The sequence below is a fragment of the Struthio camelus genome, chromosome Z (assembly GCF_040807025.1).
Source record: "Struthio camelus isolate bStrCam1 chromosome Z, bStrCam1.hap1, whole genome shotgun sequence".
NCBI classification, from domain to species: domain Eukaryota; kingdom Metazoa; phylum Chordata; class Aves; order Struthioniformes; family Struthionidae; genus Struthio; species Struthio camelus.
In genome coordinates this window covers 72,115,031-72,135,203 of record NC_090982.1, presented here as the reverse complement: position 1 = coordinate 72,135,203, position 20,173 = coordinate 72,115,031, and the positions used below count along the sequence as shown (strand labels likewise).

Below are 20,173 nucleotides of genomic sequence, written 5' to 3'. Positions count from 1 at the left end.
CTTAGCTGTAATACCAGATCAATCTGGTGTCCGTGCCATCGTGTGCATGTGTGAGTATAAAACAGAGTTCAGTAGTCTGATTTACTAGATCACGTTGCTTGCTATTAAAAATATTTGGATGGCTACTGTGTTTTTTACTGAAAAGATCAGTAAACCTAAACTTACACAAATACACATACATACGGATAGTTTTCAAATGATCCCAAAATTCTGCTCAACCGTAAGTCTATAGGCCTGCTGATATAAAGCTCTCTGTTTTGCAGTACTCCCTGTAATCTTATGTGTTAATTAGTACAGTTCATGTAAAGCTGACTACTCCGGAAATCTCTGTGCTCTCAGTCTGAGAATTTAGTGTGTCTGCTCCATCAGCTAAAGTTTACAAGTTTTGAGGTACTCCTCATCCCCTTCCCCCCCGCCAATTATTGATAAATGTGGCTTTACTGCAGAAAAAGGGGGAAAAGAGGCCTAAAGATTACATTTTGTAGGTCCTTCCCCATTGGCTATTACTTAATAGGAGACCTGCCTGGAGCACTCAGCATGCCAAACACCAGCAGCTGCCTGGGTATGGTAGGAGCCTAACAAACAATGGGGAGTTTGTAGAGAGGGGGGCTGCTGGTTTACCAAAGGATGAAATTTTGATGAACAGCTAATTTCAGCTCTAATTAGTAGTAATACGCAGATAAGTGAGCTTTTCGGTAGGTAAGAGAGGGGACTCTGCTGACTACTACAAACCATTTTAAAGGAAAAAAAGAATACTTACGGAGCCATAGACTTTTCCTTTTTTGTTCATGGCTAAATAATAGTTGCTTTTAATGGACTTAACTGCCACAACTCCAATTTCCACAGATGTTATCTCCAATATGCCTAAAAAAATAAAAATTGAGATATTTAATCTCAATCCCTTAAAGGATTTTTTCACCATAGAAAAAGAGTAATAAACCTGAAAAATACTGAACTTCTAATAAACTGACCAACAAACTTTAGCAACATTCTTCTGCAAAACATTACAAGAACATACACAAACATTGTTTTAATTAACATGTTTCCTTTGCTAACCCCGCATTTTAAACCCCATAAATACTGAAACAGCTCCATTCTTCTTAGCATAGATTTTACTAAAATTTATCAGAAGAGACATCTGAACCACAGCATTAAATTAAATCTATAGCATATGTCAATAGAATGTTAGATTTATCTCAGTCTTCAAAACCAGTGGTAAACTATTTATTCCTTGTAGGGCATTTAGATAAACTAAATCTCTTGGCTGAGTTGTGCTGATAAATTCATTTTTGGCAAGTGTGTTGACGTTTTGGGATATAGTAAGACTAACCCTAACGGCCACATTATCTTTGTCTTTCAGATATCAGAAACATTTTGCTCTGTTTGTAATAAATATGATTAAGCTTTTTTCTTGAAAACAAACTCCTTCTGGGATACTGGATGGCTCAAGGGGCCAGTAATGGGAGACAGAACTTTTCATCTCTGTTTTCAGTCCAAGTGCACAGTGCTTTGGGAGCAGTGGAAGTCATGACCACTTATAACTTATACAGTGACTTTAGAGCTCCCTTTTCAGTTATAAGTAGAGCAACTGCAGGGCTATGTTGTTTGGGCACCATGTTTAATATAGGATAAATATAGCTCCAACCAAATAACTTCCAAAATGGTTTATCCAGATGGGATGCCTGGCTCCACCTTTTCTCCTGATATTAAAGTTGTAGTAGTCAGAATAATAGCCCATCTAACCCCGTGGTCACACAGTTTTTACCACTGGAGAAATTACAGGAGAGGTAGAACTTGTGAGAAATTTTAGAGAAAAACACCCTAGACAAGGCCAACAAATAATACGAGGAATAGATCAGTTGGAACAGTGATAAATTGCCAGCAAGTTTAAAAAAATAGTATCCATAGTAATTTCCTTCCAAATATGTGCTACGGCTTTTGTCTTCCTTGATTTTCTGCAGGAGCGTTCAGTCATGCCCTAAAGTATTTGTGCTCAAAATCAAGCACAGTTAAGTGGAATGCCTTAAGTGGATTACAAGCTATTGGAAGGTGAAAATGTGGGGTGAACATTACCACAACAACCCCTTCTTTTTGTGCGACTGATGTTTTTTCTCTTTTCCATGGTAAAAAATGACGAGAAGAATTCAGTCAATTCCTTCTACATGAAATTAATTGCTGCAATCCTAACTAACTGTGACACCAGTAAAACTAGGCTGGGTCCTTCTCTAACAACAACAGCAACCAAAAAAAATCTGATACTGGCATTACATGGGGCCTTATCATTTGTTTTATGTGGAAACAGATTAAATGGAGTTATATTTTGTCATATTATCCTTGTAACAATAACACTATTTTAGACCAATTCCACTGAATAATGCACTTGTGAAAATTTTGAGTGCAGCTGAAGTAGAACAATGCTTAAATAGGAAACTGTCACTGAGTTAAACTGTTTTGAATGTTTTGTGCTTGAATGATCTTGATATACTGCTTCTCAATATAATACCTAAGTCAATGCAACAAAAGTATCTGTATAATTCATGAAAATGCATGAAACTCTTCTAGTATACTTTGGTCACAATCTCATACTCCATTATATCCCCAATGGCCAGCTGAGAGGAGATCATGAGGAGAAATGTTGTTGCATTTACGTTATATACCACAGGAATTAGTCTGGTTATACCCTGTTACGCTGTTTTACTGGAGCCAAATGTAGCTGCGTTCTTCAGAACTATTATCAGTTTGATCTCATCACCAATGATCCTGGATATATTTTCACTGTTTCATGTATTTGGAATTGTAGTTGAAAAATGTTATGTAACTTTCAGAGATAACTATGCAAATTCTAACCTCTGCAATCTTTTCGGGGAGAAGGGGATTTCAACTGATGTTTTCATTCCAAATAAAGGTAATACTCTTGATCTATTACCCCTGGGTGCAAGGGATCTAATTTGGTACTTATCTACCCTGCTACTATAAACCCCAGAGACTTTACTGGAGTTACATGCTTGTTACAAGCATGGAACTACAGCTTTTGTCTAGTTTGCAAATTATCCAGCATTAGTTATAGATTTCACTCTGGAGGAGATTTGCTCATGAGTTTGACAGAAATCTATCGAAGGCAATGGAAATCTTTTCAGGGGGGCCGGGATGTAGGCACAAGTTCCAGAGTTTAGAATGAGGGCACCAACTCATTTGACATGGATCTACAAGCAGAAGCCCTAACATCTTTCCAGAACTTTGAACCAGATTGGATTTAAATCAAGAGTCTTCGATGTAAGGGTGAAAATACGTTTCTGTTACACTTCAGTTATAATTAAATTCACCAAGAAAATATAAAGAAAATAGATTGAGGCCTACACTATGAAGCTCAAAGCTGTAAATAGTGTTTTTACCATCTGATGAAACTGACTTCTTTGAGGGCAGAAGAAATTATGCTTTATTTACCTAAGTTTTATATAGTAGAGCCATGGGCCATGATTGGGCTTACTACTGCAATAAGAATAATAGATAATTTGTATTGGGCTCAGAGGATAAGACTCCATAAATTAAAGTAGTTTCATATTCTTCAGGTGCTATGGGCTTGAAGATAAGGGCTTATACATAATCACAGACCGTATGTCTGAAAGGATGCCAGGAGATCATCAAGTCTATTCCATTGCCTGAGTTAGGGTAACTGTTCTTGACAGATAGCTGTTCTTAGGGACTTGCAAAAACTGAGCTTCTACAACCTCCCAGCTACCCTATTCCACTATCTACCATAGAAAGATTTTCCTAAGAGTTAAGTTAAATGACCTTGCAGTAATTTTAGCCCATTAACTCTTGTTCTAACTACAAGTGTAATGAAAAAGATTATTTTTCTCTATAGAGACGTTTTACATGATCAAGGACTATTATCACGTGTACCTACCAACTTTTTAAACAAGCTCAGTTTTCAAAGCGTGCCTTAAAACTTTCAGAGTTTCTAGACCTTTGAACACTCCTGTTCTGTGTCCCCGGAACATAATACTCTTAACAAAGCCTTATCAGTGTTGAAACAGGAAGGAACATTTCATATTTCATATTTCCTACAGAGGACATACACATACTCATACATATATGCATAGACTTATGAATACTTTATTTTTTCACAATAATGTGATAATATTGATTCATGTTCCATTTCTAATCCATCATCCTGGGATGCCTGAAAGAAATGTAACCAACCATTCCTTATCCTCTATTTGTGAAGTTGATTACTCCTAATTAAATTTCATTTATATAATTTCATTTTATCATGCTCTACACCTGCTTCAGCTGAGTGGCCTCTTATTTATTTTTTAATTATTTCTCTAATTTATCAAGGTCACTTTGAGTTCTTATTTAGTCCTCAAAACACCTGCAACTATTCCAAGTTTGATATTGTCTGCAAGTTTTATAACCATATTTTCTATTCTTTCATCCAAGTTAATAGTGAATTATTCATTAGGGGATACCTCAAAGAGACTCTTGAGGAACTTGATGCCTCTGTTCAATTGGCAGCAAAAAACTGATAATTCCTATATATGGCTTTCCATACTGTAATATTTTCACTTAGATTCTGCTTGCTTATCGTCGCTAAGAGACTGTCATTAGAAAAATTGGTTTAAAAATCTTTTCAAAATCTATGATATCTGCTGCTTCTTTCCTATACATGAAGCTTTTTATCCTGTCACAGATGAAAATAAGGTTGGTGTGCCATTCCTTATCTTTGATAAATTCATCTGGTTACTAATTTCCTGGGTAGGTGTTTATAAATATATTTAAAAATTACTTTTCCCGTGTTTTTTTCCAAAAATTCATGATAGAATGACTTGTCTCTAGTTCTTTGGTTTTCCCCTTTTTAAAAATAGGCATTACATTTACTGCTTCCTCAGTCATCTGGGGAGTCATTCTTTTCTTCACATTTTCAAAATGAATCTCTAGAGACTTGGCGAACCCACTCAGTACAGAGAGTAAATTTTATCTAGTGAAAAAAAAAAAAGATAAATCATCCAACTAATTCTCATCTTGCTCTTTTCCTATTCTATGTTAGCTCCTCTTTGGAGCTTGTGTTACTTCTCTCTGAAGAATGAAGCACCAAAGACATGTCAAACTTTGGTCCTCTCAGCATCACCTGTTTCTTTCCTTCTTTTGAGTATTGGACCACTTTGTCCTTGCTCTTCTCTTTACATTAATGTACTGATAAAATACTACCTTGTATTTTCCTTGTATGTAATTTTATGCCATGGCTTGAGCTCTAGCATTTTCATGGCTTCAGCTTCATCAGTCTAACAAAATATGTAAAAAAAATAATTTCCATGGAATAATTTGACTTGTAATTAGGCTTGATAATGAGCACTACAAAAAATTAATATTCTGCAGGGGGGAAATTCCCATTAGTAGCTGCTCATTCCTGTTCCATGTTTCCATGTTCTTTAGAAACTTGGAAAGGATAATAAAATAATAAAAAACAAAAATGCTGTGGCCTCCATTATGGTTTTAAGATAGATAGCACACTATTATTTTACAGTCACAACTCTGTAAACTTTAACAATTACAGCTAATCCCCTTTGACCACATCCACTGTATAAGCATGGTTTTCAATACCCAAACCATTTCCAACTCATTATAATTAGAAACATTTTAAATATCAGCTTGAGATGTGCCCTGTAGCCATGCATGTGTTCTCTTTACAGGTCCCAAAGGCTAGAAACATGTTCCCCATAGAAACCAAATATATTTAACTTAAATAAACTGTATTTTTATAGTTTATAAAAGTGATCATTATATAAATGACAAGGCAACAGAAAACTGACTGGCTGTCTCACTTCACACAGAGGGGTTATAAAAAATATAAAAGTGAAAAAAAAAAGCTCTTACATAATTCTGTACACTCTTTCCAAATGTCTTAGGTTGTTATACATATAATGGTAATATGAGGCAAAAAAATTTACAGAAAATCCTGCAACTTGTGTGAAATTATGTCAAGCAAGTTGTTAGAAAACAGACAACTTGACACAGTATCAGATATTTTGTCAAGAAACTACTACAATGGATCCAAACATGCCCTGCAAGAAGAACCATTTGATACTGGGACCAAATTCAATTTCTTTGCATTGTGAAACAGCGACCTATTCAGCTGTAGCTGTCATTTGTATAATGAGTTCTTAGAACGGACTTTAAATGCCTGAAACCCTAGACTTAATGTAGAGGAACAGGACCACTTTCCATCTTCCTCTCCCCTCTGAAAGCCTTCTGCTTTCAGAGATGATCCAATCTAGATAGATGTGGCAATGCACAGGCAGTCTCTCCTTCCTTTGCCTTTTCTTCTGCCTGCAGAAATACCACAGATGAAGAGCGAGTTCAGTTGGATGGAATGTGATGACTGAGAGCTTCTGAAACCTTCCAGTTTCCCAAATGGTGACAAGAAGCTGCTGGGCCTGTGAAGGCAGCTGCTACTCTTGGATAATTGGAGAGGGAGAACTTGGGTAGCATTCCTCCAAGCTAAGTTTTCAGAACTTTGATTTGTTTACCCTCCAGTGAGCTTCTCTGGAGGGGTTCCTTTGACTGGCAGTGGCTTAGGTCAAATGCAGTTGGTGATAACACGTAACATTAAGGATGTGATAGTCCAAAAAGCTGTTCTTAGTAGATGGCTTAAAAAGAGGCTGGTCTGAGGAAGTGAGAAGATTGGTTGGATATTGTCATGAAAGAGAAAAGAGAAGCTACCGAGGCCACTGAGTCTGTTGCCTTTCTGCTTCATCATTTATGCCTGTGCAAAGTAAGTTGAAAAACATCCCCAAACTGGAAGGAATGCCACTATTCCCATTTTTAATTCGTTTTACACAAAAGCTGCTGACAAGATAAAGGAAGGTGGTGGCTTAGAAGACGGAACAAACCTAGGAAACTGAAACTGAGGTGAGGAAGACTTGCCTTTTGGAAGCATTTTTAATAAATCAAAGCAGTTTCACTGATTTATAAACTTACTGATTTTGAGGTAGTCTTTGTAAGGCAACTTCAAACACAAATCTCATATCAAATGTACTTCCCTACAACCTGACGTATCCAGTAAAACCCACTATGCCATAAATATGGACAGAAATCCCAAATAAGAACCATCCTGAACCACAGCCTGATCTTTGACTTAAAACTAAAGCTTTATGTAAAGTTGAAATCTGTTCAGTGCTTTTTATTTTCATTACTATTTAATATTTGCCTAGACCTTCACCCATCCTGTTCTAGATCAGAAGTGAAAGTACTGAACTAACACAAACAATTGCTGCATGAACGTTGATGGAAAATATAAGGATCTGAAAATCTCAGCATGCTTGACCCCAATATTGCAGGATTAGGTACCTTGTGGAACAGACACAGAGAGAGTGTCAGAATTCATTATGTGAATTGTTATTGGGACACAGGAGTTATAACTGACAATTTATACTAAGCCAAGGCATGATAGCTATTCACAAGCCAAGAGAAAAAAAAGGAAACCAAACAACCACCCCACACCTGATATATGTAATTAGATACAGGGCTGTAGGTACCTGATTTGTCAGGTCTGGTGACAAAGATGGCTGAAGGCTTCTCAGCCTCCCTGCTCTTCCTGTCCCTGTGATGAAGTTCACCAGCCCTTCAAATACAACTGTTTGTGGAGCAGCACTATAAACAAAATCATTGGAACGAGCTGGCTTGGAAATAACTCTCAATAGAAAACAAATCAACGTAAAACACTAAGGACTAAACAATCCAAGTTTTTGCAGTCATTCCTAGTGGTATATGTTTGCTAGACCTCCTGTTGCTCTCTTTATGGATTATTTCCAATTGGCTGATTTTGTTGAAGTGAGGTGCCCAAGACTGGACCAGTATTCTAACTAAGGCCTGATGGGTACCGAATAGAGCAGAAAGATTACTTCATGTGTTTATAAGGAAAATTGGATCCCAATCCAAACCCTAATCGAAACTTGGCAGCTCATATATATTTCCATTTAGTATACAGGGCCATGCATTCAGGATTTCTGCCAAATCTTAAATTTCTAGGTCTCCACAGAAATACACAGGGGAGTGTAGACCTTATAAGAGATCAGTAGAGCTCAGTAAGTTTTCCCAGGGGGGTATGGAGCTGCCTATTTGTAACCTGGGTGGAATCCTGAGTCATCTTTCACATTCATGATCATTGTGTTCACCCCCCTGCATTTTATTATTTGTATAAGTTTCAATATGAATAAGACAGCAAATTGAAAATAACTGGATGGAGTTAAGGCTATGCCATTTATTGCCCATCCTAACACACAATGAAGGGATAACATATAGGCAGTAGCACTGCACAATAAACAGTCAAAAGGCATAGAGACTGCTGGAAGTACCTGTCCATCATCTGCAATCTCAGGAAAGACAGGCCTTCACTGCTGTGACAGGGCAGTCTGGAGGACTATAGGGTTGTCAGCAGTTCCTAGCAGATGCGGTACATACATTCGCAAACAGGGCCCAAATTAGAATTAAATGGAGTCAGTTGTCAGAGAGGCGCTAACAGGTACGAGCAGAGTGAAGGGAGCCTGGATGCTACAGTAGTCAGAGAGAGTATGTACAAACAGATGAAAAAAAAGCATCCTTATGGGATGTTGTAAGGAAGGTACATAACTTATGAAACTCAGTGTGCTGCAGATAGCCTCTGCTGCTTGTCTCTCAACAGTCTTTATCCAAATGACAGGTCTGTTGCCTCCTCCTGCAAATATCTGACACATACTGTGGCTAGGGCTGCTCAACTGCCTGTCAAAATGAGACAAGAGTTTCATTCAGCAGTTCTGTTTAATTTTAGGTCTCATGTATTCTTATGATGGATCTCAACTTGAGTTCCTCCTCTGTAAAACAACAGCACTGTGAAAATACAGTCTCTCATTTGCTAGTCTCAAATGCTTGCAATATTGTGGGAGGTGGGAGTCAGAGGGAGACTCGTTGCACCACAAAGCTGTGAATGTGCACTGCACTGCCTGTGCCAGCTAGGTCCTCTGGTAAATCTGTGTGAGAAAAATAACCTAGGCAAAGGCTGCAGACTGAAACAGACAGTGGCACTGCAGGTAGAGCATGTCTGTGTTATCTGCCAGTAACTCACTCTAGGTATAAGAGCCAGTATGCTTTCAGATTTGTTTGTCAAAGAAAACTGAATTCCATACCTGTTCAAAACAGATTTTGAAATTTTAAGGAAAATGTTCTTACGTCATACTGTAATTACTTAACAAAAGTTGGAAGGTTTGAAACCGATTTTGAAAACATCAGGATAAAAAGTTTTTAGTTAAAAACAAAATCTTCTCTCATAGCAATTAATGGCAATTAGCGATAGATAAACTCAGAACTGGAAACTGACAAGTAATGCACGAGAAATAAATCATGGAATCCTGGATGTAAAAAGCCAGAATATATTTCCAGATATTATCTACTCTTGTACGTAGGATGCTAGACCTTCTCTACTGAGCACTTTAGACAATTTATTCTTGAAATTCTGTAAGATAGCTTCTGACAGAATACTCCATTATCCTTATAGCTGGAAAGTTTTCCTTTCTGCAGACACTAAACGTACTGCATGGAGTACACTTCTTTCTCCTGGAGGAGAGAAACAAACAAAACAGATCATCATATTATTTTCATAAATTCTTTCTCACCCCAAAGACTTTTATTATGTTCCTCAACATTTTATCTTTTCAAGACTAACAGATCCCCTTTTTAATCTATCCTAACAGGTCATGTTTTTCAAACCTCTTCTCTTCCTCATTGCTTTTCTCTGGACTCTCTTTCTGAAAATAGCAAACAAATAAAACAGATTAGATAAACGCAAAAAGATGTTTGAGAATCAGCATCTGAGTGTGTGCGAATCAAATGTTGTGAAAATGTTCGTATCTCATACAGAAAATGAAGAAATATAGAACTTTGCATGATAACTTTGTCTTATAGGCAGGCAAAAGTTATTCAGAAAAGAAAGATTAAGTGTGGGAAAGGAAGATCATTGCCAGAAGGTTTCACAAAAGACCATATAAATAAGCTGGTACCAACCAGCTTAATGGTTGGAGGCTTCATCCGTGTTATCCTCCTCCTCTTCTACATTTGCTACTGTTAATCAAGCGTGCTTGTATGATAGTTGCACAGAAAATAAGTGCCTATTTTTACAAATAGGCTCAGCTCATGGCCTGTGGACTGGTATTCACACTTTAGGGGCAAAAAGTACATACTGCATAATTACACACAGCAGGGTCCAATGCAGGTATTTCTTCACCTATAGGTAGAGTCTCTTGTTTGCAATTATGATAGTGTTTTCATCCTGCATAGCAGCAGTTACCTATATGGAGGTAAGTTCAGCTGAACTGCTGTAAAAAGCTGTGAGGTAAAACAGAAAATCTCAAAGTGTTGTAGGCTCCTCTTGAAGGGACTGTGGCTAGGTACTGTGGCTAGGTACAGTTCCTGGCACTATCCTGCTACTCCCGGCTTTCTCTGAAAAGGATATGATATTGTTTTCCATGCAATCAGAAACTTGCCAGACACGCTCTCCACTGCATCAATTAATTTTTGGTTCTAACGGTTTTTATTCGTCTCTGCCTCACACAGGAAAAAGGAATCCATGACATTTTAAAATATGGGATCCACGTGTTTATAATACAAGACCAACAACCACTGGACAGCCATAACGGTCACTCTTCTTTGCATGATTATCTTAGGCAGCAGGTACTCACCAGCACTTTCAGCATTTTTCTTCTACAATGCCACAACTATTCCTACTATTGCTCAATCATAACAATTTTTTGAAAGGAAACTTCATAATGATTGTGGGCACAGAATGAATAGTTTAGAAGCATAGATTAGGGCAGATTTACATTAAGGGTAATCAATATTAAGAAAATGACTGCAAACAGCCTTTCAGTATATCTTAAGATTCCTAACTGGTTGGTTATCCTTTGCAGCTTCCTCCCACCACCCCCTAAACACCCATTTTCTTGACTAACATGGATCTAATCAAACAAAAGGCAGGTGGTTTTGATTCTGATACTTGCTTTATTTACAGTGTTTGGATCAGTGCTGTGTATGAGTTAAGATGACCAGTCATAGAGTGTTAATAACCCTGATGGGTACCTTGCAAACTACTGTCTAAACTTTTTCAGACAAAATATTTATTGAAAGAGACAACCAATATCAGCACTTGTTGTTGGATCATCTTGGAGTAAATAAAAAGATAAAGTGAGTGAGTAAGAAATTGTGAGTTGTTATTTCATAAGATGTTAAGGCCAACAGTTTAGTAACTGAAAAGAACTAGATGACCTCTGATTATCAGTTCATCTCTTTCCCCCTCCATTCCTTGTTTTCTCTGTCACAAATAAATCTATGTACTTAATTCATCCTATGTTATAACCTACCAAAAAGACACCATTCAATAACTGCATATATTATTCTTGTTATACTGCCTTATGATCAGCTTCTCATTTTTTAATTCTAGATTTGTACTTTGTCAAACATATCCTGTATGCTTTCTTCATCATCAAAGGTATGCAGAAACACTAAAGCAAGTAACAAGATCTGTATTCTTGCACACAGATGTAAACTATTGCCTGCTATAGTGTGAGCACCTGACGTATGTCTTTCACAGTGTTTTCATCTTTAATACTTGACTGCCTCCTAACCTGGCTGGGCCTGGTATCTTCAGTCTTCTAGTACAAACAGTTTTTTTTTAAACTCTGATGAGCAGTGGTAAGTGCTGTCTTCTTAAACATTTATTCAACACCTCATCAAAAAGCAGGATGACAAAATCGTCGATCTTGCACAGAAACTTAAAAGGCTGATCTGCAGAGGACAATCACTTCACACCCTTCTGCTTTCATTATCCTCATCTCCTTCTTCATTGTTGCCCATCTTGCCTGCCGACATCCTCAGATAGCAGCTAACAAGCATGTTTTGCACGCAGGATTATGTGATCTAATTGCACATGCCTGTGCCTCACATGTTGTCTTTTTATGCAAACTCTGCTCCCTAGCCTGGGTTCCTGAAGTCTTTTCTTTTCTCTCCCTTTGCTCAAAATATATGATTCTTTTGCACAATACTCACAAAACTATGCTTGGGACACAATTAAGGGACAATATGATAAAGAAGGTTTCATATAGTCTTTCCACCTTTTCTAGTCAATCTTCCATATTTAAAATGGGGCAAGAAATCCTAATCAACCAACCAAACCTTAAATGGAGTGTAATCTCTGTTGTGATCCCAGCAGAATCCTTATTAGGGAATACGTAGAGGGCAGGCATGCACAGAACCTTCTCTCTTCTCTATCTACTTTTATGTCAGACTCGGTGATAACTTCACTTAGGCTACTGTGCAACACTGTACAAGACATCTAGCCCTGAGGCCAGCTGGTGAAAACTGGCTAACAGTCACATTCACACCTTGTGAGATGGGCTGGTACCTGGCTCTCGGTTCAAGTTTCCTCTGATTATTGCCTCTACAGACTTTACCCCATGGCTGTAAGACTTGCTTTGTCATTTTTCAGTTCTAAGTGTCTGACACACTGCAAAGACTATGTGGCAGCCTGCCAGTGTGCTGTCTCTATAGTTTCATGCCAAGGGCATGGGTACATCCTCTTGCAGATCCTGGCATTAAGGTGTCTAAGACAAAAGAAACATTGCCTTTGTCGGCAGCTGGGTTGCTCTTGTCCGCAGTGCCTCCCAGGAGTGGTGTCTGCAGTGAACTATCCCCAGAATTTTGTGGAGGTTTTGTCCCAGAAGGAAATAGCTCATCCCAAAAGAAGCTAAGAGTAAACTAACATATGTGCAGTGTGAATGATCAGCAGCGCCGTATCCAAAAGCCACTTGGGGAGCTAAGTCATTTGACAGCGTAGACTTAGCCTTAGACAACTATGGAGATGAGCAGTTGAAGAGCAGAGCTGTCATGTTTCTGTCTGGGATTTTGCATGTGGAGACAGAGGCTCCTGAGAAATTTCAGAGCTACAATGCATGTGCTGCACATGCAATCTGTGCACATACAACAAATTTAACACTTTCTATGCACAGTGACTTACTGCTTGTGTATGAATCAACTCTATACCAGCTTTATAGTACCCATGCTGCGTAGCTGATGTACAGAGAGCAGTAAATAAAATAAATAACAGGCTAAAAATAGGAAACAAAAGTAACTAGTTTTATCATGAAAGTAACCAGTATAGTTCTAGAGATGTCTATGTTCAACATACCCATTAATGATCCACATGAACGGATAAATCCTGACATGACAAAGCCTGCTGATTATACTAAACTACTCAGGGTAGTAAATTTGAAAGGGAACTGGGAAGAATGCAGAAGAATATCAGGATACCAGCTAATAGGGCGATAAAATACTGGGTGAAATTCAAGGTAGATGAATGTAAAGTGGTGCATATGAGGAAGAGTAATGACAATTTTATAAACATGGAATGGCCTATGGCCTAGCTATCACTTCTTAGTCTTATAATAATAAATAGTCCTTCAGATCACTACTAAGCAGTGGTCAAAAAAGCAAAATTGAAGTTACAAACGCACAGGAAAGGAACAGAGAACATTTAGGAAAAGGAAAATGTATCAACAATATTTAAATCCATCTGTGCTTGCACTTTGAACACCATGGACTCCTCTAGTCGGTCATATCAAAAAGGACAGAGCAGAACTGGAAAAGCTTCAGGAAAAGACAATGTGCATGATCAAAAATAAGGAGCAGCTATTTTTTGTGGAATGACTAAAATCTAGGCCTTTTCAGGGTGTAACAGAAATGACTTGGGGAAGAGAAAAATCTATAAAACTGTGCGCAACCTTGAGAAAATGAAGAAGGAACAACTATACATTGTCTCTCAAGTGAAATTATTCAGCAAGATTTATAAAACAAAAGAAGATATTTTTTCACCTTCCGCTTGTTAGATTGCAGATGGGACATTGTGGCTGTCAGTTCAAACAGACTGAAAAATAGCTAGAGCAGTTATGGCAAAAAATATCTTCCTAGGACAAGTAAATAAAAAGATATCTTCAGTTTCTGAATTGCATACTAATGGACACTAGGAAAATATAAGAGGGAGTCATGACGATATGCTTGTTCTGCTCTTCTCTGTTCTACTTGTAAATCCTATGGAAGTTGGGCATTCAGCATCTCTGAAAGCTGGACTCCCATCTGTACTTCATACAAGACTTACAAATGTGTAGGGCTCCTTTCACAAAGCAGGCTCAGCGAGAGCAAGTGTCCTACACAAAGATTTCAGAACCACTTCTGAAAATACGGTTCTCAATGTCCATGTCTTTTTTCTCCCCTCTGGTGAATTATTTTCTTTCTAGTCATCATTTTTGTGGCCTGCCTCTTCTTCCCTCAAACCAGCATTGTAATCTCCCTCCTCTCTCCTTCTGGTTGCCACCAACAAAACAGTTTCATAGAAAAAGAACAAGTTGAAACATACGACTAAGAATCACAGTGGCTGCCTTTAAAATGTCAGTCTATTTATTTACTTTATTTATTTTGCTGTTTTGAAATCTGTGTGTGCAAAGACCATGCTCTGGGAGCTCCTTGCTGTGTATAAAATCACACAGTAATCAAGAGTTACAAGACACCGCTAAATGTCTTGTCATGCATCTGCACAATCATAATTCACTTCCATGGCACTACAAAGCAATAGGACTGCCTGACCCCACTCAGACCAACGAGTTGTGTTATCAAGTGTCTATGAAAAAATGAGAGCCCCTAAAGCAGAAAGTAACAAATCTAGCCTCTGATTATAAAAGGAGAGGGGAAAACTCCGTACCAGCATAGAAATTATATTGCCAATATTTCCTTCTTTATGACAACAGAGCAACACCGATATACTACAGAAACTATTTACAAGTTATTAGTAATTTTCATGTTCCTTATGTTTCATGTACATACTGAACAACAGCTTGTACTCTGTAGAATCCTTAGTAAGACAGAGACGAAGAAATCCTGGTTTGACAAATCATCTTCTCAGTTCTCTAGTATCAAAATAGAATGATACAAGAAATTCTAGTACTTTGACCCAAATATCTCAAAGCTGTCAGTGCCGCTACTGCAAATGTCAGCTGACAAGACCCAGTGCACGCTGCCCTCAACAATCACTTGGAGTTTTCTATATGACCTAAACTTTTGAATATCAATCTGTGATTTCCATCATAACAATTCCAGTGTTGTGGGACATATGAAAGAGAGATTCATGGCCACATTCCCAAATTGAGGCAGTTCCCAAACACAGTCAAGCGGATTGTAAGATTCCAAAGACTGACCTAGTTTATCTAAAATCTGTCCTTCCTCCTCAAATCCCATTTCTACAGGAGATGTCAGGTCAGTCTATACTTGACCAGACTGGCACAATTCTCTGCTGGTTCACCGTTATTTCTTTGAAAACACTCCGAATCCAATGCTCGGAAATAGAAAAATCTCATGAGCAGTATGTTCTAATTGATGAAGCCTCATCTCGTCTTCTTAGTTAACATGACATTTGTAGAGCCAGCAATCAGCACTGTCCCATAATATACTGTAAACATCAGTTGATACTTCAGCAATTCCTTATTGTTATGCTGCCTCTAACCAAATATACATAGATCTGAAAATTAACAAAAAGAATTCTTACAGATCTGTGTCCTGTGGTGGATTAAATCTAGCATTTGTCCTAGCATAGGAACTAATAATTTGTCTCTGTTCTGCTTGCTTGCCTAGTATCTCAAAACTGCTAGAGCTTAGTTTACATAACATCTCCAAGCCATTTGTTATCAGACCTGAATGAAAATTTCCAGAAGATGTAAAAGGAGAAGACAACTAGCATGAGTGCATAAACCTTGCTTCCTTAAGAAATCTGACTAAGAAATAGCAACTGGGCTAAGGCAAATCTCTGGTGGATTTGTCACAGAACCATTCTATATTGTCTTCCTACTTAACCCTAACATTTATTACGGTGTACTTTAAAATAAGACTCTCACCTATTTACTATTAATAGACCTACCTCTGAATGCCATTTCCCTTTATATACATACTATATGTAGAATATGTTTCTATACATATTGCAATATATCAGAATGCCCTGAAGGAGTGTGACCCTCATTCTGGCATGGCCAGGTAACAGCCAGTAGGATCATTTTTACAAGCTAGTGAGTCTCATTGCTTAAGGGAACTGATAATTTTGCAGTAGTCACTCTGAGTTCCACTTCAATGTTTTATCCATTTAGGCCACAATGTTCATTAAGAGCAAACTTTTCTAATTGATCGTAACTGATTTAAATATCAAACTCTGATTTCCACCATAATAAACGAAGTGTTATGGAACATATAAAAGATTTCCAGATCCCTTTTTGATTCATGAAACCGTACAATAATTTAGGTCGGAAAAGGCCTTTGGAAGTCATCTGGTCCAAACCCCCTGCTCAACAGGGACAACTTCAGAGTTCTATTAAGTTGCTCAGTTTCTTCTTTTTGGTATCTATGTCATCTCTCATGCAGCTATCCCAGAAAAGAGTGAAGTGAATTGCATGACTGAGGATCCTTAGAATCCATCTTCATCAACAATCTCTTCCAAAACTGGATCTGCCATGTGCAAACTGAAACCAATGGAAGTCACAGGATAGAACTGGCATCAGATTCAGAATCTGGTCCTGATTCCACTGTAAATGAATTAGAAGCATTAAGCTTGGAGAAGATCACGGACTTTTGACAAGAAGGTGGCTAATGGGCACTGTAAAACATACGCAAGAAGACAGTGACAGCTGATTCTGATTTCTCTTCCAACATGTGGATTAGGTTACGTCCACCCAAGCACTAAGCTTTCATCTCAAACAGTTGTGAAGGTGAAGGCTTCTGGGGGTCTCATTCTCTAATTATGTCTGACTTAGAATTCACTTAACTTAGACTAACGCACATAGGAAGTCAAGTTCTGTTAGCTGTTCCACCTTTCACCTTACCACACATCTGGGAAATATTCAGATCAAGATCATAACCTTGCATTTTGGCATTAGCTACCTAAAAAAACATTAAGATATCACCAACAATTTGCCTTTGACTGGGAAAATTAGAAGCATATTTGAGATGTAAACACTGTTGTGGCACTAATATTACTGGTAATGATTAAAGGCCGCTACTTTTACTATAATGGGATAAACCAAAACTGACAGTCTTAGTCCATGCCCATTTTAAGTTGAAACAAGACAAGGAAATTCCAGTGGGGTATATCATATTCTGAAAGAGGGGGAAAGCTGGGAGTATTTAAAGATGAGTATTTTCCATGAGGTCTACAAATGAAAAGCAGTATTTGTAAAGTACTGTAACAAATTTATGGTTACCCAGCAGAAGTGGGGATAGGACCCAGATCTTCCTGCTATAACAGGCCCCTCTATCACTTGAACTTAACAAGAATTGTCTTTAACTGTAAACAGGCTAGACCTGGCATACTCTAGGCATACTCTAAAGTCTCTGCTGTAGAGGGCAGCACTCATTAACCAATTTATTTCATATTCATCAGCCAATTTCTTAGGCCATGATCACCATCATTATTGTTTTATTTCAAGAAAAAATACTGAAAGTCAGATATTGGTACATACAGGAGTTTAAGGTGACCTTAAACTTTAGGGAGCTGGGGATATCCACTTGCAGGAACAGGGAGATTCCAAACTTCCTTTCCCCTTCCACTTCCAAATCAATCCTTAGATCTCAGATCCAAGGCTGGGCCTATGTTAGGAAAAATTTGCTGTTAGGGTAATACTGGCAAACCTTCCTTACTTCCAGGATTATTTCTGTGTTAGGGCTTCTGTTCATTTTTTTTAAAAAGCAATGACTGCCTAATGTAAAATACATAAAGACTGAGCAGAGATCAATCTATGGGACCTGAAGTCAGGAAAATTCATCAGGATATAAAGAACAACATTTTAATGAAAAATGTTGATCAGCCTTTGGTACCAGCTATCAAAGTAAACTGAAGATTCTCCTTATCTTGATGTGTCTAAACAAAGACTGACACCTTTTTGGCCTTTTCATATAGTTAAGTATTCTAAAAATCTGCTGTGTATTACCAATTTATAGTCTGTTTATTTCTTTGCTCCTTCTCTTCAAAGCTGCACCTTCAGGTTAGAGTTATTGTGAAAATGAAATTTCCCTTCAGAAACAAGTGTTTCCTACTGTATCAAATTTTCCCAACAATAAATAGAAAAATAATAGTTCTCTTAAATCATGAAGCTGTATATGCTGTTAAAGATGGTGAAATGAGATACAGCAGAGGTTAACAACAGCATCTGTCCTACATGTTTAGTTTCTTAAGCCTTTGATGTGTTTCAAATATCAGTAGAGTCTTCTCCTCACCTTCCCCTTTGCAGTGCAAGTTCAAAGAAAAAGATATTATGAAAAGGCTGAATTGTAACAAAAGCTTCCTAACAGCTTTGAACTGCAACATGAAGTTTTAGTGTAACTTTATTGATCAGAATTGCTATAATATCTAAGTCAAATACACTATCATTTTTTGTTAATTTTTGACCGTTTATCTACTGCAGACAAAATAATTGAGGGTAGTGGAAACAAAATATATCTGCTTGGGCGACATCAGGACTATATAGCCTGTATACTGGCTATAGGATTTATTGTGAAAAATTCAGCTATATAAATCATGTGTAACGAGCAAGTTCAGCCAGTAAAAAGTAGAAAACCCTAAGCATCAAGGAATTTGTGTCAAGATAAAAATAATGATTTTACCTAACGCCAGATTTGAAAATCATTGCTCCTCACAAAAGTGATACACATGTATCCACCTATGTATGAAGGTACTACTAAATATAGGTAACTCTCTAGAAAGGGTAAATGTAGACACACAGAAGCCACTGGCAAATATCACACCCCAAAAAGGAGGTGGAGGGGGAAGGAGGAACACAACCTGCAAAATCCAAGGAATATGGCATTTTCACAGTCTCCTTCCCAAAGTATACTTATTTTTAAATTAATTTATGGAACTTTTGATAAATTACCAGATTTAACTAGGCAGTCAGTACATGCTGTGTTAAACTTTAATATCAAAAGTTAGCATATTTTTCATTTCAAGATAAAGTGGGTCCAGTTCTGCCATCTTTACCCATCAAGATTCTCCTTCATCCTTACCGTGTTGCTTTGCCTGGAACTACAGGATAAAACAGCATTATACCCTAAACCGACAAAAAGAGCCAGTCTACAATTAGTTCAGGTGCATGTGGCTAAAATAGTGAATAGTGACTTATGTTTAAAGTAACCTTGGCGTTAATTTCCTTCCAACAAGCAGCTGATTGAAATACAGATTTTGAACATCTGTGACAATAAAATTCAACGTGCTACATATGTATGATGTGCAGAAACAACATGTAAAATTGCATGTATAGGTACCGGAGGTAGAAATTTGAATGCTAGAGAGGAAGGAAAAATACTGCAGTGTAAACTCAAAACAGCTCTTCTGAAATCCTTAGAATCCACTAGTGCTTATGAGTAGAGAAACTTCAGAAATATCACTTACCAGAACAACTGAAACAGCACTGTAAAGGTTTTGAGAGAGTGCAAAGACTTTTAGAAAGGGAAACATGATTTATCATCTTAGAACAGCTAAGAATCTGAGAAAGCAGCACTGTTTGTGTGATGAATTCCTGAGCAGGCTAGGAGATTGCACTGATTCATCTAAATCATTTGATTCGAATATAACACCTTTGGAGGTTGCCTCTGCAGATAAGGCCAGATTGTCCTTAATTTCCTTTTGCAGACCCTCTGTCTATTCCATCTCACTCGATTCCATGCCTTTCCTTTCTCTGCCTTTTTTCTGATTTTCTTTTCTAAGAGGGACTGCTTTTCCTTAGTTACTCTTTCCACTTAGCCTACTTTACACTTTCTCTACTTAATAAAACTGTATCTGATAGAAAAACCCTAAACAAATATGGTGATTACTGCCACCACATTCTTCACAGGAACTGTCTCCTCTTTTGTATTTGCACAGTGCTTAGCAAAGTGGGATTAGCATCAGAGATTTCTAGGAGCTGCCACAATACAGATAGATAACTGCCAATCATTTTGCTAGAGATTATTGCTTAAGTAAGCTACAAAATTGATATTCTTGTAATTTAAATGCTCAGCTAATATTCCAATATATTCCACTAATATTCCAATGTGATACATAGGATAAGTAAAATGCACACAA

The 20,173-nt window shown here is 37.6% G+C and overlaps 1 protein-coding gene across 1 annotated transcript in view; it reads right to left on the bottom strand.

The window, feature by feature from the left end:
* LOC138064654 (fibroblast growth factor 10-like) overlaps positions 1–20,173 on the bottom strand; it is a 60,933-nt gene that overhangs the window by 3,785 nt on the left and 36,975 nt on the right. Inside the window, exon 3 of the mRNA XM_068928234.1 lies at positions 761–864. Coding sequence (XP_068784335.1) covers positions 761–864 — 104 coding nt within the window. The remainder of the gene's footprint in view (positions 1–760; positions 865–20,173) is intronic.